The 18,290-nt window shown below is 41.3% G+C and overlaps 1 protein-coding gene across 2 annotated transcripts; it reads right to left on the minus strand.

The window, feature by feature from the left end:
- On the minus strand, nt 1–8,661 carry opn3 (opsin 3). 2 transcript variants are annotated; one of them, XM_080482220.1, is made up of 4 exons: nt 8,232–8,661; nt 5,945–6,264; nt 1,535–1,786; nt 1–1,038 (listed from the first exon to the last, which is right to left on the minus strand). In XM_080482220.1, the coding sequence occupies exons 1-4, from the start codon at nt 8,548–8,550 to the stop codon at nt 763–765; spliced, it is 1,167 nt and encodes a 388-aa protein (XP_080338346.1). In that variant the 5' UTR covers nt 8,551–8,661; the 3' UTR covers nt 1–762. The 2 variants fall into 2 exon arrangements, with proteins under 2 accessions (XP_080338346.1, XP_080338347.1); XM_080482221.1 differs by having other exon boundaries at nt 243–1,038; nt 5,996–6,264.
- Between the last annotated feature and the right edge of the window lie 9,629 nt (nt 8,662–18,290).

An 18,290-nucleotide genomic window follows, 5' to 3' on the forward strand; every position in this document is an offset into this window, starting at 1 on the left:
GTAAGAAAAGGGTTTTTTTATGTGCCCTGGAAATCCATCCATCAGGTCTATTCCGAGCTGACAGCCCAGGAGGTAATGAAAGGGTTGTCACACCGGAGCACACCGAGGTCCCCGTCTCATCTCCTCTAATCTAATTACATCCCTGTAGGCCTCATACATAAAGATCCCCCAAATGTCATTCTCGAAGACTGTTCTCATAAAATGAAATCTTTAGGCTGAAATGAGATAACTCTCACAAACTCGGTAGCTTAAAATAGGATCTCTTTATTGAATCCATACACAATAATGCCAGTTTGTGCATCATGGTTTATGGCTAAAGAAGCTAAGGCTTATTTTCCATTTTACACTCTTGTAGTTGGGTACCAACCAAAACAAACCCAAAAAAACTCATGTTAATCCAAACTCAAGTAAATAAATGACCCCTAAATATTCAACACAGTCCTACACTTGTCACATATATTGTATGGCATATCAGTGTATCTGAGTGTGAGAAACTCTACTCGCTGTTAAATATGTCTTTAAGTACTGAAATCACCACGGTCGATGTTGGATGAGGACGTCACACTAAAACAGGGTCAGCTGAGATCTTGGGCTGACAGCTGGATATTTACACAAAGTTGTAACAAATCTGGAACTGTGTTTGGACGCAGAAACATCCGAAGGAGGTCAGATGGGATTGTTTTGGCTTGGAATTGCATGTTAAGTTCCTAAGGCATACGGAGTGGCGAGGGGAGTGAGAACAAGTCCGTTGCCGCCGGCGGATCACTGCGGCCTCACTTGGATGACGTTGAAGCGCGTGGAGGCCCTCGCCCTGGAGGAGACGTCCAGCTGCTCCAGGTCGTCGCTGGTGATGATGAAGACGATGGAGGAGGTGCTGAAGGTCACCCTCTTTTTGGGTCGGTTCCTGCTGCCGCACGACTTGCCGGACATCACGATGGGACGGATGGGGCGTTCGACCGGGGTTAAGGGGCGTTCCTTGAGGCTGCGCTGCAGCCAAGACAGCCTGGAGCAGAGCAGCTGCAGCAGACAGCGGCGGAACTGTGAGAGGATGAGTGGGAGGGGAGAGGAGAGGAGAGGATAGTGTTTAACACAGCTATGAAATAGCACCCTGTCTTCGTTCATTTGTCTGTCAAAAACAAACTATATCATCCTCTGAGCCTCCAAACTGAGACTAGTACAAGAGACATTTTCACTCCCACGCACACAATTAATACACTCTCTACGTAATACGGCTTAGAAAATGCTTAGAGGCATAAATGATATGTGATTTCTCTCCAAAAATGGTAAACAAGAGTAGCAGAGAATGAGAACAAACACCCCCTCCAACCACTAAATGAGAAGCCATTGATTTGCCCTATTTATTCATTTCAAATTGTGGTTCAGTTGTGGTCACTGGAGGGAAATAAATCGCCTGATCACACAGGAAGCGACTCTTCAGAACTCTCAAGTGAATCCTATAATGTATTCCAGACGACAAGTGGAGTTGGCCCACATTAATCCTTGACCTTTCGCAAAAAAAAAGACGAACGCAAACCTTTCTGCTCATGAACACGTAGATGAGGGGGTTGTACGCCGTGCTGGACTTGGCAAAGAAGGAAGGGATGATTGCCACAGTGGGAGAGACCATGCTCTTCCTGCCGAAGGCCTCCATCATGGAGACGACGGCGTAGGGCGTCCAGCACAGCAGGAAGCAGGAGATCATCAGGAGGAACATGACGGCCACCTTCTTCTCATAACGAAGGATCTTTATGATCTGAACCGTCTGGAGGTCCTGGATGGAGCGCAGCTACAAGAAACACAAGAGGAGGATAGAGTTTGTGTATAATTGGATGACACCACGGGCGAGATAAAAGCGGAGACGCGCTTCTCAATGTTAATCCAGATGCAAATATTAGATAAAAATAAGTCTGACAAGGAATTTTGTTAAATAATGACTGGATATCCGTCTTTACGGACAATTTGTAATGTGGCATAATTTTATCAATGAATGTGCACAATTCTTTTCATTATTTTTCTAATATTTCGCTGATATTTCAATATTACTATGACTTTATGTAGCTTCTGCAGCAGAGGAAAATAATCGAAGTATATCTGTAAATATTCCTCATCATTCATTTTAGTACAGGACTACCTACTGAGCACGACCAGCGATGTGAGAGAATAACAACATAGAAATACTGACAAATTTAAAACTGTCCCTCAATTTCAGTGTTAATTTATAAGAATATCTCCTTAGATATGAACAGTTTCAGGTAAAACTCACATCATAGTGTGCCTGCATTGAGTCTGCAAACATTTACTCCTACATTACGTACCAGTGAGATACTATTTCAAGTCCATCTGCTGTTTCATTCTGGCTGTGATGCGTTATGATCTTGGGAAAGAGTAGAGCCTCCAGTGGACAGGTTAGGAATAGCAGTTACCTTAATTGAAAAGGTGTTTGACATTTCTGCACTTTGGAAGGTCATTCCACTGACCAAACTGAACCAGCTTGTGGTCTGATTTTCTATTACAAAGACGTTACCTGATGAGATTAAAATCACCAAGACACAACAATGCTGAGGAGCTCAATGTAAATAGAAGTTTTTGGTAGTGGGGACATGCGCTTATCAAATATTTATTGCACGTTCGTGGATTTTGGTAACTTTGAGGGATTGCTCAGACCATAAATAAACACAAAGTGGGTTCATATTGTTGTGAGGCCGACCTCCGTTTTGCACAGTAAGATTATTCACAAAGAGCACAGAAATCTTTAACTTTGATCAGGGAAAGTGTCGTACTTTTTTGCAGTTTTTGCAAGGTCTTGAAGAAACATCTGTTCCATAAAAACACGGACTTGTGTTCAAAATGCATGGAAAAACACAAAATTAAAGGCATCATGCCAGCGGCAGAGAAAATGCTGTGTTTGTAACACAAACTTCAACTTCTTCCTCTTTATCATTAGCAAATGCAGCTTTCAGCAAATAGAAAACACCTTGCATCAAACCTGCTTCTCATTCTTCCACAGCTGTTCCATGATGTCATCTCAAACCGACTTTTCAGTCAAATTTGATTGCCCTCACATTAAGTGTTGCTGATGCGAAATGCTGCCGTCATTAAGATCCTGATTGGAAGGGCGCTCAGTCGAGCTCTCCAATCAATCCCCGCGGATGTTTAAGATGCAACAATTGTGATTCGGAACAAGTTCAACACATTTTTGTGGCTCTTGTGAATCTGAGAATTAGTAACTGTGACATGTGAGCTGCTTGTGAGATTACGTGGGGACATGGGGATGGATCGGTCATACAACTGTGCTATCATTCAGATAGGTAAGTAATAGGTGATTTTTTCAGGTTTGTTTCCCTTGTCTAAAGCTGGTTTATGTTATCTCTCCAATAGCAGACAGCTTAATGGAAACAATGTGGTAATTGCTCACTAATCAAGTGGCACAGATTAAATATCACCTTCAGCTACACTGATAAAATGATAATCTATTTTCTAGTGTTTCTGTGTCTTTCCAATTGGGCTTCTTGAGGAGGCCGTTTGTGTTACCTTTGTCTTTCTATATTTATTGTAGTTGTGTGCTTATAACATGTTCTTTATTTGCATGTGGGCGGGTTGTACGTTGTGTATAGGCTGGAAACAGAGTCGGACCTGGCAACCCTGGGAAAGCTGCCGTGGATTTCTGTTACCATGGGGACACATATTACTCTTACAAAAACATTATGAAGTGAATTTTGCATAATATAGGACCTTTACACAACGGAAGCATCTATGTTCAATCATGAATCCTGAGTTTTATCAACTTTTAAGTTATTAGCATCCAAACTTTATCTTCTTTTCTCTGCAGATCTTCAGATATCTATGAAGCGGTTATACAGCTATGGTAAAGCAGGGTGTCTGGTGTCAGACCGGAGTTACTCCGCAAGGTTCAAATGACTTCTCTTTGAAGATTTTTCCAACGTGTTGGGAGGTGTTAAAACTTTTCTGAGGTACTTCAAGGAGTTTTGCAGCGCTCGGGCTCAGAGCTCTCGGGGAGTTTTACCTCACACTGTCTGCCAGGGGTAAAAACGCAACACCGAAAGACATCTGGGTCATTTGATTCAAGATGAGTTGGGTTTGTTTCATTCTCATTCACATGTTTGCTTGCTTATCTATGAAATGTTCCCACTTTCTCCTGACAGAAGAAGACTGCACGTGCTTGTGTTGTACTCATTAGCCTGACTATAAATGTCCAGGACTTTTTACACAGTTTGCTCACTTCCCCTTTATCACGGTCAGTGATGCCTTCAGGGCACACGTCTCAGTCCGGGCACCAGAAACAATGAACTTTTCAATGATTTTCACTGTACAAGACAAGTCCTAAAGGCACAGAGGAATATTATGATAATAGAGTCTATAATAAAAGAAGAGTGAAAGGCAGTACTTGATCCAGTTGAGGTCAAGGACTTTCTTTGGATTAAAACAAAAACCAGAGACTATCTTTTGGTCCAGACTTCACATTAAAACTCTCATATTCGTCTTCCAAGATCCATCAGTGCCCACTGCAAAAATAAAAAGCTATGGCATTAAAAAAAATGTTAAAAACCCAACTTTTAGGTGGAAACATTAATGCTGAAATAGGCTGAAGTGGCTGTTAAGGCTGAAAAAAGTCAAGCTGAAGAGCTGAAATGTTTAATCAGTGTGTCTAAGAAAACACTTGGAAGTGACAACAACAACTAATCATTGTGGATGAATGTGTATAAACTGAAATAAAACAACGGCATGAAGACTGAGAGCAGTTCAAGTGTGCGTGAACATGAAAAGATGGAAGAAAAATCGATTGAGTGTTTAGAGGAAATGAAGGACGAATAACAACTTCCTATCCTGCTGAAATGCATTGTGATCAACAGAAATAGTTGACATTTTTGAATAAATACAACATTTCTAATCCAGTTTTTTATCTCTGTGTTGCATCAATGTTTAAAACAAGTTTAAGTAACGGCTAAGAAGAAAAACAGATTGCAATGTTTGTGATGCATTTGATAAAGATCTGCTCAGCTTGTGGGAGAAATGCTGCCGTTATTGCGACGACAGGTATCTGGCTCCCCACGACTTTTACATGCAGACTTTATAATGAGATATTTTCTGTGCTGTGCCACTTCTTACATCTTAGATACTTTTCTGAATCATACTTGTGTCAACAGAGCGCAATGCGATCTCTTCAATACCTTCATGATTGATGACCTGCCAAATGCACGTGAACTGTTTTTCATGAGTGTGCAATCCAGCACAATTTAGTGAATCAGGATTTAACAGATTAACGTAACCGACAAGTCAGTCGATGTGTAAGTTTAAAATGTATCTGAAATTTATGTTTAAAGTTAAAGGGACAAAGACAGTTTGAATGTAGAAATATCAGTTATGTTTGATGTAGATGTGAGGAAGCTATAGGAAAACCCGGGGAGGCCCGTGGGCCAATATCGGCCCGTCAAAGCTTCAATCTGGCCAAACCAACAAGAAAACTATAAACAAATAAAAAAAATAAAAATAAATAAAAAAAAACAAACAACACTAATTTAAAAGAAAATAAAATTCTTAAGAACAGCGGACCCCCATAATGCAACAGTTACAGGAGAAGTTTGGCGATTTTCACTGTATTTTGCACCAGAAAATGTCATTAAAATGGATTTCATGATGAGATTGTAGTCATTTTCCTATTAAATGTTCAATTTTGCAAAAATACAGACATTTTTATCATGGATTGGCAACACAGCAAATATAAATAAAATTGGACTTCATGTGGCCCCTGAACTAAATCAAAAACTAGTAATACCTGAGTATGTTTAAAAAGTTAACTTTTGTCTTCAATGTTTAAATCCTGGATGTTTTGATCCATCACTTCATTCACAAATCTGTATTGTTCATTCATCATTTTCTGATTATGCTTATGTTTTAAAAAAAAAAAACGCTCTTCATGCCTTACCATCTGCACTGTGTAGAGAATATTGCCGTAGCAATAGATCATGATACCCACAGGCACAAAGAAACATGCCAGCAGGAACAGGAGAATGAAGGAGGCGTCATTAGGGTCCTTGGACGCCCAGTCCAGAGAGCAGCCCAGCTGGTGGATCTCCAGCGTGTAGCGGTTCCACCCAAGCAACGGAGCCCCCGTCCAGGCCAGCGAGTAAAGCCAGATGTGGGCGATAGCCCGCCATGCCCAGGGGAAGTCCACAACCTGGGCATGTACCACCCGGATGTAGCGCTCATATGCCAGGGCGGCCAGAGTCATGATGGAAACGATGCCTGGCAGCAGAGAGAGACAAACACAAACAGGAGTTGAGTAATGTGGAGAGCTGGCTGCGGGATCTGGGTCATTTACTGCTCGCCGCCTCTTTGGACGAAGTTTCATCATATACTGTGAAAACATCTTGAATGCAGAGCATCCTATTCAATCTTTTTTCATCAGAAAAGCCTTGAAAACTCATGGAACCAGACACTTGGCTCCCACGCGTGCAGGCACGCACGCACGCACGCACGCACGCACGCACGCACGCACGCACGCACACACACACGCACGCACGCACGCACACACGCACACACACACACACACACACCTCTAATACCTGTTTATGCACTACACAGCCCACTTTCTTCTTCACAGAGTGAATAGGCTTGTTTCTAATGCTTGGAACTCTTGTGCTAATTGTTTTGCTCCTTCTTTTATAAATCATGTAATTTGGAGGACACCTCAGCGAGCCAAATCTACACTGCGCACATTGACACTGCAGTTTTTAATCGATACCCCACACATCCAATCGCATAACCCATATATCTGTCCAAGTGCATGCTCTAGTGCCCTGCACGGCTGTTTGTTTTCACCCAGCTGTTTGCAGTTCATTCATGGGAGTTACAAAGGCTCAGCACTGATAAACAGGAAGACATGATGCAGACGGTAGTCGTTTCAGGTTGATGTACTGCGTTCGAGCCACAGTGGGCCAGATAGTGTTTCAGCAGCACAGGATGGAGCTCCGGTGGGTCTCTGCGCTGGTCACACTATCACCAGCCTCCACTGAGTTATACATATTGATAAGTCTCCATCCTGACACACATTCAAAGGACTAGAGGACACATAATACCTGCAGGATTTATTATACACTTTCAATCTTCACAGTGTGCTTAGTGTCAACAGAAATCTGTGCAGGAAATCTCGCAGTGCGGTGCCGGGGCCACTTTCCCGACCTTGAGACTTTTGCATGTGAAACAGAGGAACGCGAGGCATGCTGCGATATGTTATTTGGTAAAAGGTGAGGAGGGGAGGGACGGATGGGAGGAAAGGAGAGAGGGAGGGAGGGGCAGGTGACTTCACTGTGACTAAAACCTCACACTTCTGCCAGGTACTCATCCTAGCCAAAGCAGCAGGACGCCTCATCCTTCCTGCTCAATGTCACATTCCTTATTGTGAATCACTTTAACTAAAGCATAAACTGCAAATCACAACGTCAACTCCAGCTTTGCAGTTATTCCAGCTTGGTATATACGTATATCTGCAAGTGCAAACCACATTTCAATACAGTCGGATGTGATTGTCAGATCATGGGAAGAACACAATGTCAGATAAAGGACATTGAGGGGAAGCTGCTCATTCTTTGTTTAGTTTGCTGATGAAGCAGCAGAAGCCTTGAAGGCTGCCTGGCACTAATGACTTCATTATCACCGACCAACCTGTCCTCCTGGAGCTGGGATCCCCGCAGCCACGGGGCCCTGAGAACGACCCTGATAAGTACTTATTCACACCTTATTGCTGAACATGCAGGTAATAAAAGGACAGTCATGGTACAGCAGCACAGGAGAGAGAACAGGCGACTGGAGGTGGGAAAAAAAAAAAGACTGGGCGCACTGAACAGAAGCGGTACGTAATAAATGAAATAATTACATTAAATAAACAGAAGGCTTCAGAATGAATGGAGAAAATGGCCAGTAGCGGATGTGCGCACAAGAAACAATATACATTTGCAAATTTTCTTATTAAAAGAGGAAGAAAAAATACTGTCTCTAGCATTATTTCTATGCATTTTCACCGTTGCATTCCTAAATTAAATTGTGGATTTGTTTTGCATATTTTTCTGCTGCATTTTGATATATTCTGACTGATGCCATCCAGTGGAACAATCACCTAAAGTCATTGAGGTTAACCTGTTTACTTTCGAGGTTATTAATAATAAAAAAGTGAAACATTTTAAAAACTCGCATGTCTATTATGTTTCCCTCACCGAAGAGGCTGTTGCTGAAGCCGTCCCAGACGCATGTTGCCTGGCTCCAGATCCAGCCGCCTTTGACGCACGACGCGAAGGTAAAGTTTATCCCGATGACTGAAACCAGCAGGTCGCTCAAACTAATATTGACCAGCAGCAAATTCGTGGGAGTCCGGAGCCGCTTGAATTTACTGTAGAGCAGGATGACCACGACGTTGTTGCAGAAGCCGAACACTCCGATGGTGCCGATGGTGAAGGCGAGAAGTTTGTACGTGCCCGTCGCGAAGAGGAAATTCTCCGCGCTTCTCTCGGCTCTGGTTTCGTTGGCAGGATTCATCTCGTGGAATCAAACTTGGTTTCCAGCATCGTGCATGATGCGGCGTGGGACTTCTCCTGCACTGCACGGGCTCTCCACGCGCGCGCCGCTCATTCAAACGCGCTCCAGACTGCTGGAAGTGGGTCAATGTACCGGCCGCGTCACGCGGCGTCAGGAGGCGGTGACGACGCGGCTCGGGACGCGTCACGTTCACTGCCAAAGTGTGTGTTTGACCTATATGTTTCCAAAACAAAGACTTATAACAGTAACAGTTGTAACTATTGGTGAGCATTACGCATCTCTGTAGGAAAACCTCAGTTTTACGCAGACACACTGGTGTTAAACGTACGTCCCACGGGCCACAATCAGCCCGCCAGAGGTCCATTCCAGTGTCAGGGAGAGGTATTAATTATGAAGGTCATTTTGTGGTTGTCTGCGCAGTTTCGAAAACAAAAAACATATAGTCTATTTCTATTTTTCCTGCAGGAATGCTGAGATACACTCCTATGGGTGGCACACAGGCGTGTTGCATTGGATGTCTCAGTGAGAAGTTCAGAAGTGAGCAATGACCTCCCACCTTTCACATCCAGACTAATGCAAGCACATTGTCTGTGATTATTATAATTAATTATAACTTTTTCTTCCCAAATGCCTCACTTGACATTTTGCGCTGCACTTCTTGCTTTCCCCGCCGCCTCGTTTTGCTCACAGAGAAATGTCACTGCGCTGAGCTTGGATTCCCACAGAAACATCTGTTTTGAGTTTTGACCTCATTTCTGGGTGCCTACAGGTTGATTCAAAATAGCTGAGCTCTTTCAAATCCCACGTGCCTGCTGAGGTTGAGCATGATGCACACACCATCTAGGAGTGTAGTCATTTTACTGAAGTTCTCCCACTGAGTCACTCGTGTGCCGCTCATTCACAGTTTTAAGGATTTTTTTTATTCACAGCAAAGAATAAGCTCTGTTCCTCTTGGTATGTCCACTGCTGCCAGGATTTATGCCCGTACCTTCACTGCAATAAATTGCACCCTCTTTTTTGACACCCAAGGGCATTTGATGAAGAAACTGCAAATACTAGAGGCAGCGGTTTGTTCTCGTGGAATATGCTGCTACACATCACAATATTCCTTATGATCAATATTGACTTCTCTTTGTTAACGCTGCTGCTGGTGTGATTATGTTTCGAAAGTGTGACCCATCAATTTATAAACTCATCATTTAGACCAGCAGCATTTAAAAAAAAATAAATAGACAACAAAATCCAATTAATGAATAGGTCAAAAACATTGTTGTATCCTTAGGAAGGAGGCTATTGATAATATGTCCTTTGGTTTGTGGTGTTCTGGAGTTATCAGTCCTTCATGTTGAATTATTGAATGAGCCCACTGGGTCCATGCCAACAAGCCGGGAGTCCTCCATAAAGCCCCCTGTGCGATGTTGGTGTTATTAACCTTGTATGTCTTATCACACTGTCAAATACATTAGCAATTCATGTCCACAACAAAGCTTTTAAATGATTTTACAGTATGGAGTGCACAAATATGAGCAATATTTGACTACAAGACACTTTCCGTAGTACTGTACTTGTTTCAATAACCTTTCAGGGGTATTTTTATTTATTTTTGTTCAAAACAGGGTAACCAAGAACCATCAGATTTCACCAAACTTTCATTAAGTTACAGTTTTAGTCCTACCACTGTCCAACTGGTGCTCTCCCTCCCACAAAGTGAAACCCTGGTAAGGTAAATACAGTTTGACTGGTCAGGCAGGTGAACAGAGAATTAAGAAATGTCTCGTTCAAATTCCCATGCGAGCAGACAGAAAATTAATTTTACACCACTGAATGTGGTGTAAATGTGTAGTCTGGAGGTTGTTGTAAAAAGATAAACAAGAAGGATAATTAATGACTTCTGAAGTCAGAAAATGAATAAAGCACTATCAGTGCAGGTGGCAACAACAACCCACAACAACATCTGCAAATCCAGAAATGCCAGAATTGCTGAAAATGATGTTGTTTGCATACATACTAGCAGACATCCTTGAAACAGTCGTTCATTGTTGTACAGGCCCACTCAGTATTACCTGGATGAAAGAAGTGTGTCCAGATCATAACGTAGTAATTATGCACTTTAGTTTGAAAGAGAACAATTATCCTGGATTCATTCCTCCATTATTATTGTTGTCCGACTGGAGCATGTGCAGAACTATTCTCTAAAAACACATAGTGGATGTTGTACCCAGCGTTACAGAAAGTATATTTTCCCTGTTTGCACAGAGGTGGAAAGCAGAGCATTTTAAAAACTCTTGACTCTGGAAGCAGTTTTCAAAAACTGTAAGTTTGTGACTCCGGCAGCCAAAACGCGATGAAATGCAGCAGTTTTCACACAAAGATCCTCAGTCATAGTGATTTCAATTTGATCCCAATCCTTAAAACTTTTCTTGTGTGTTTCATCATTTGCATACTTTGATGATACAAATGTAGACAAGTCTTACAACATTTTAAAGCAGTTACACATTCCGTGATTTTAGCCATCTCAAAGGAACGACGTGCAATTGTGACCATATCTGTCCACGCCACTTAAAATCGATCTTCTTGTATAGTACAGTGAAATGAGTTCATGGACAGCTGTGTGACTACTGATAGCACTCAATAACGTTCTGACAGTGTCAGAAATCCAATGGCGACAAACTCAATACACCACTCAGCTACAACACACAGTGAATCACCAACCAATCAAAAATACTTAGGACTATGACACAACAAACAGTGACGCAACAACCAAACAAGTTGACAGATTGTGATAGAGGAGAAACAAAAAAGAGAAAGTTTGCGGAAATTCCAGCCAACATCTTCATTTGTCTGTGGATGTTACCTCAGATTCAGTGGAGGTTGATATTACGCAGTGAAACATGTGCCAGTTATTAAACTTATCGGGCTGCTTAACCCGCACAGTCTGTTACAGTGATTAGTTAAGAGGGTATAAGCTTGAGTTAGAGAAACCGAGCAACAAATTTAGAAAATCTATAGAAATGGTGGTAGTCAGAGTGGTGGTGCACCATTTCTGTGCGGGGGATGCAGTGTTGTTTTCAAGCAGACAACAAGGATTTACGGGATAAAACCTTTAAACCTGAGAACTTCCGCAAAGAGTCGGGGCCCGTTTACACAGCAACGATTTCAAGTGAAAACACAAAACTTTGGTTTCATATTGGTTGTCCATTTACATGACAACGGTAGTGGAAGCCATTTAAATTCAACTTTTTGAGTGACATCCAAGGTGGAACTTTTTGAAAACTATGCCGTCCTGTAGATGGGCAAAAACGACACTTCCTCAAAACGCTCGGGCTCAATCCCAAGTGAAAGGGTGGAAGCGCTGCTACTGCTTATGTGCACCATAAATGTAGTAAATTCTTCTTCTGCACATGCTCAGTAGATGGACAATAACAAAGTTTGCCTCCAGAGTGTCATGGCTCCCAGTTTATATTCTCCTGGGACTTGGTCGTTTTTTTAGTTAAGAGTCACCCTTAATAGCAACAAACTTCGTCATCTGTCCATAAGAATGTCTGTGTACTCACCATCTTCAAAGTTTATATTGTTTTCTCTGCGTCGCGTAAATGAGGTCTAAATCTTATGATTCTTAACAGATGGAACAAATCAGTCCACAATTAGTAAGTTCACCTTTTTGCGTCGCACGTTTCGGTATAGTGGAAAAGCTTTACAAACTTTACAAACAGGCTGGAGACACCCTCCAAGAGTTACTATAAAAACTTTAATAAATATATTTCAGTAAGTTGATCATCATCCTGTCATTTTCACCATCATATATGTAGGCTCTTTTTCTGGCTTTCTGCTTCAAGATAGAAAGGCAGAGGTGTTTATTGTTAGCACCGTCTTGGGAACCATGACGACAGCGCTTTAGTATTAGGTCAAACATATCCGAGCACTGCTCACGTTGATCAAGCCTCTACTTTGCAAGTATTATCCGACAACCTGCTAAAATGTGAATTATGTGATCATTTAAGAAGGGATCAATATCAGAACATACAGAATCATGCTGTTAGAAAAATGTGAAATATTTAATTAGCTTATTTAGATTGATGAATTCACTGTCACTGCCATCTTTAATTTAGAATCATAGTGAATATTTTGTGCGTGTGTGTGTGTAGGAGCTGAGCCTTTTCACATTATCATAAGTAATGAAATGACACCGTTCAAGCATGCTGTCAGGAGAGTCAGTACAGATTGAAATTGTGCATCGGACATGAATAAAATAGTATCAAAGCCTTGATTTGTTAGAAGCATGTGATCAATCGCAAACACGGTCTGCTGGCAGTCTTCTTTATTATGTTAACATAATTAAAAAAGGTTGAGACGGCCAATGGATCAAGAAACCAACACACAGAGGACAATTTTGACAATCATATTAAACTATTAAACAACAACAACAACAACAACAACAACAACAACTACTACTACTACTACTACTACTACTACTACTACTACTACCCATCTTCTAAACCAGGGGCGTCCAAGACCGGTCCTGGAGGGCCAGTGTCCTGCATGATTTAGTTCTGTCCCTGCTTCAGCATACCTGAAGGTAATGATGATGTCATCACCAAGGTTGTCAAAAAGCCCAATAATGAGTCCTTATTGCAATCAGGTGTGCTGCACCTGGGAGCAAGCTAAACCCTGCAGGACGCCGGCCCTCCAGGACCGAGTTTGGACACCCCGATTCTAATCCTTCTTCATCCAAGTCAGTGTCTCAGGGAGCTGAATCCTATCCTTGACAGGTCAGTGGTTCATAACAGGACCCACAAAGAGAAACCACTCACACATTCACACCTAAGAGCCATTTACGAACTGTAAGACTAATCTTACAATGTCAGAAGAGAGCCATGAAAAGTTTGCTTTGTGGGTCGTCAAAGGTAAAATCCTGCAAATTTCATTTCATATTATATCCTTGCCACCTTCTGTCTGTGTACCTGTGTTTTCTTGAATAGGATCATTATCATTTGCAGCAAAGACCACAGGTTTACCTACGACTGCTAATGATGTGATTCAGATTAAGTACAAAACATCAATACTATCAAACATTAGGTGTAATTGATTGAAATTGCCTCATGCTGTTAGGCTGCTAAGGCTCAACTGTGCCTTTCCCAATTTAGTAATAAATTGTATGTATGTCCTGAGTGAGTCATGATCTGCACATCTCTTTCAGTCAACACTTTTGGTCTGAAATGTTTTCTTCACCATGTATCTTCAATTTAGAAATCAGAGCTTCTGCAACTGGGTCAAACTCACAATCAACACACTTCAGTCCTTCTGTCCATCTTTCTTCCGCACCGTGATTGTTTGTCTTTCCCTCTCACCCAATTTAATAAGAGCCCATAAGCATGGAAGGTTTTATTGCCTTGAGTCTTATTAAAAGTAATCTCTCAGTATATGATCCTGGGTTCTTTAGCAAAGCACATCAGCTTGTATATACATAATCATCTCCTGCTGTCTTCTCCCGTGAGATGCAATTACTGTAGCATTAAACTCGCTGTGCTGGGAACTGGTCCTATAATGAATTTTTAAGTAGCTTTTTCCTGTCACAAACGCGTACGTGTCAAATGTGACGAAGCCCTGTACTAGATTCTTTGTACGTCCGTCATTAACTTTAACTGGCGCTTCTCTTTGTAAATGCCCTCCTGCTTCATGTGATGGAGCCAATGCTCGCCACTAGAGGAGAGGTGATATTCATGCTCCAACAGCTCCTTCAATCACTGCAGCCACTTTTATGCATGGCTACACATTTTTACAGTGGCGTTTTTTTCCCCGTTTTGCAGTCTGGCTGCAAAGGCAATTCAAGGTATTTATTCTTTACAGTCAAGCTTAATCCTTTATCTAAAATGGACCGAGCAAAGTGGCACCAGAAAGAGTCCGAGCAACTAGTTATCAGCTATTACCTGTGTGCATACAGCTATAGAGGGACATTTAGCGCACACACAGGTTTGGACTCAGATGATGTGTGAACACGCTTAAGAATCTGTTTTGATGATCATCCCTCCGCAGAGTCGTTCTCAGAAGGCTCCTTTCCCCCGAAGCACTCCACGGCTCATTAAACAGGAATAAAGTTTCCATCAAACAAATGCGGCTCACAAAAATACCACCAGTTACAAGCGCTAAACACTATTGTTCTGCAGTTTGTAAAAATATTTCCCAACTTCCTTTTCATGTCAAAGTACATAGAGTGTGCATTGAGAGCAATTAAAGGCACAGAGAATCTAAAAGTGAAGTCTGGTTTTGCCACAAGTGAAAGAGGAATTTTCAACATAAAAGGTGTTTTTCTTCTTTCTCCTGAAATGTGTTCTGGTTTTAAAGCTAAACTTTTAAAGCACAAACAGATACCTACGTACCTTTACTTATAATATGTGCTCAGCACTGCCTCCTACAGTGAAGCAGAGGTACTTGGTTTCCCTATCATTGACATACATGTTATTAATTAAAGGTCCCATGTTAAACACTTTTTCAACAATTTCACAAATGTGTTAGAGGTCCAACAACATTATATTCAAAGTCTATTGTCTCAAATCCAGTCTTGGTCCTGAATTGCAGCCCGTCTAAAAGTCCCTCCAGTGAGCTCTACAGAGAACAGGCAGTTTCTGTGTCTATCATCGCCTGCTCCAGGCCATTCTTGAGGAGCAGATCAGTGTTGGGCTTCTATATTTGTTTATTTACTTTAGTTATGTGCTTATGACGTGTTCTTTATCATGCATACAATATAATTCTATGGAATTATATGGTTTTAACATGAGTTTCAAGGAGGTTGAGATTTGAGCTGGTTTTTATTGATCTAGCCGGGTTTTACGTTTGTGCTGAAAACAGTGGGTCATATCTGCCAACCCTGGAGAAGACAGCGCTTTCTGGTACCATGTACTAATGTTTACATTGTGTTTATCGCTATGGCTCATAGAAACCCTTATTATTTCGAGCATACCAGTTCGAACCAGTCTGACTCAAAAAGGGGTACCATTAGAAAGTGAATTTCACAATTTTTGAGAACTTTGAACACTTCTAGGAAAATGAGGACACAATGCTTTCTGCAAATATTACATTCTTAACAAACAATGAAACATAATAATTGAAAAAACTAAAATTTGAACTAAAATTTAAAATGAGAATTTACAGTAAAGTGAACTTAATGAACTTAAACTAACAAAAAAAATATAGAAAAAAAGTACTTTTTGTATTGTTTCTGTAAAGTTGTTTCATTTCAAGAAACTGTGTGTTGTTTGTGAGACAAGAGCGAAAGACTAGGATTCTGGGTTTTCGAGGATTAATTAGAATAGCAGAGAATCCAAACATAAGTCAACTGACTGAGAGCAAGGCAGCGACTCTGAACAGAACTCTATCTAACTTATTAGTCTTCAGTCTAGTTGTCAGTTTATACTGTAGCAACAACCACCTGAATAACATCTGCTGTCTTCTCATGGCACCCAGCGTCTGGGGACGTTGAACAATCAGAATTTATGACTATTCATAACCTGATCTTATGTCAGAGCCGTTTGACCTTTCCAGAAGTGTGTTTAATGAAACTTGAAGTCTAAATCTCATAACGAAATCCAATTATTCCACATCACTGTATATAGCGGGGTTTGGTAACATTATGCCACAGTTGGCACTACTTGTGCCACAGTTGGCACACCGCAGCAAAATTATTGGCACATTTTCAAAGACCCTCTCAGTCTGCCCATTGTTTAAAATCAGCTGTCATAGATGGAAGCAGCATCAGCCACAGCCAGGACAAATATGCACAGGAAGTTTGACTGACAGCCTGAAGTCCCACAGCATGAAGACGGGCCCTGTACCACATTTACCACAGAAACGTGCCTCTGATGACGAAATGTCGAAGTCTGGGCATGACGGCCATCATGGACAGAGGAGTTTACTTTAGTGTGTCAGACAAGCATTGACATGAATGACGCTGATGTTTGACAGCTGTTTCTGCAGTTATTGTGAGGTACCATGATATACCTGTAAGAGACGACCTCGGCTGCATAAAACCTAATGTCTGTGGTTTTTAGTAAAATTCTCCTGACGTTGAAATATTTGTTTTTGTTTTTAATGACCGGAAGTGATTAAAACTCCAATCTGGCCTACTGTTCTTAGCTGCTTTCCACACGGGGTTTGTTGTCATAGACATATATAAATAGACCCATAAACGTATATACTGTAGATTATAGAGATAGATTATATATACATAGACTTGTCATTGATGGCCACTGTCTTTTGAACCTGATGTATCAATGAAGCCACCATCTACAACACATTTTTAAACCTGCCTTTAAGACACACTGACCTTTTCCCCTATGCTTCAGTTGCTCACCCAACAATGAGCTCGCTGTCTACTATCAAAAGCTTTTATGCCAAGCTTACAAAAGTATGAGAGCAGTATTAACCTCTTTATCCAGCTCTCAGCAAGAAGCCCATTTTTCAACATGCGGTATTATCCCCTGAAAGTTGTTGATGCTACAGGACCTGATTCATGTTTGGTCCTTCATTGTGCTCATTCTAGCAGTGAGTGGCTTCAGCGTTGCTTGTTGAATAATGCAAATAATGACTTCAGTAGGACCCTGATGAGCTACTTAACTGTTCTTGACAGATTCTGACTGATTTGTGTGTGATCCCTCAGCGAGCACGTGAAGCAGACGGAAAAGAGGATGCTGGCAAGCATTAACTGCAGCCTCATGCACATGATAAAATGTTGGTGTGATTAGGATCTTTGTTTTCTGATGGATCAACATTCATCAAAAAACCGATGTATTGACAGCTATGTGAAATATAACAAACGGCCGATGAATGGATCCAATCTTATTTTGCTGAATTGTACAAATGACAGCATAACATCATGTTGGTCCACATTCATTATGATATCTCAAAGAAACACTTTGCATGTATTAGCTAGAACTAAAAAGGGCCAGACAATGTTTATTCCCTGAAATTATCACCAAGCACAGTAATAATGCTCGTACTTTGTTTAATGTTGTGGACAGACTGACTAATCCGTCTCAATCAGTCCCTCCTGATCTGTTATCTGACGCAGCTTGTAATGATTTTGCATCACATTTCACCCCCAACAATTACACCGATCAGACTGAGAGTCAGTCAGTCGACCTCAGGCATTAGGACTGGAACACCTGAGCCGCCACACAAAGATGTTCTGTCTCATCTGGCAGATTTTTAACTGTTAGACTGTCTAGCACTAACTGACATTGTTCAGCACCTCAAACCCACAAAGTTTTTCTTAAAGATGTTTTTAACTTTTTCGTCAGCAGATGTGCATTTTTTACAAAAGTTCTAAGGACAGCAGTTATCAAACCTCTTTTAAAAAAGAGTAAATTGGATGCCTCAGTGATTAATAACTATAGGATCATATCAAACTTGCCTTTCCTAGATAAGATTTTAAACAACTTGATGCGTTTATAGCACAAAACAATTACTTCAGTGTTTTCCAGTCTGGATTCAGGTCAAACCACAGCACAGAAACAGCTTTTATTAAAGTGATGAATGACATCTACATGAGCAGTGACACTTCCAGAGTCTCAGTTTTAGTGTTGCTGGATCTTAGTGCCGCTTTCGACACAGTTGAGCAACATGCTGCTGGACCGACATTAAAAATGGTTGGGGATTTCTGGCACTGCACTAAGTTGGTTTAAATCTTGCTTGACTATTCTGTGTCAATAGCTGATTATGAATCTTAGCAAATTAAAATCACTTGT

The sequence above is a fragment of the Lipophrys pholis genome (assembly GCF_963383615.2).
Source record: "Lipophrys pholis genome assembly, chromosome: 15".
Taxonomy (NCBI): Eukaryota; Metazoa; Chordata; class Actinopteri; order Blenniiformes; family Blenniidae; genus Lipophrys; species Lipophrys pholis.

Coding starts and splice junctions, on each gene's coding strand:
- opn3 (XM_080482220.1), bottom strand. CDS start 8,550: ATGAATCCTGCCAACGAAACCAGAGCCGAGAGAAGCGCGGAGAATTTC. Junction 1,787..5,944: donor TTCTCTACACAGTGCAGATG/GTAAGGCATGAA, acceptor TGTTTCTTGTAG/CTGCGCTCCATCCAGGACCT. Junction 1,039..1,534: donor ACGTGTTCATGAGCAGAAAG/GTTTGCGTTCGT, acceptor ATCCTCTCACAG/TTCCGCCGCTGTCTGCTGCA.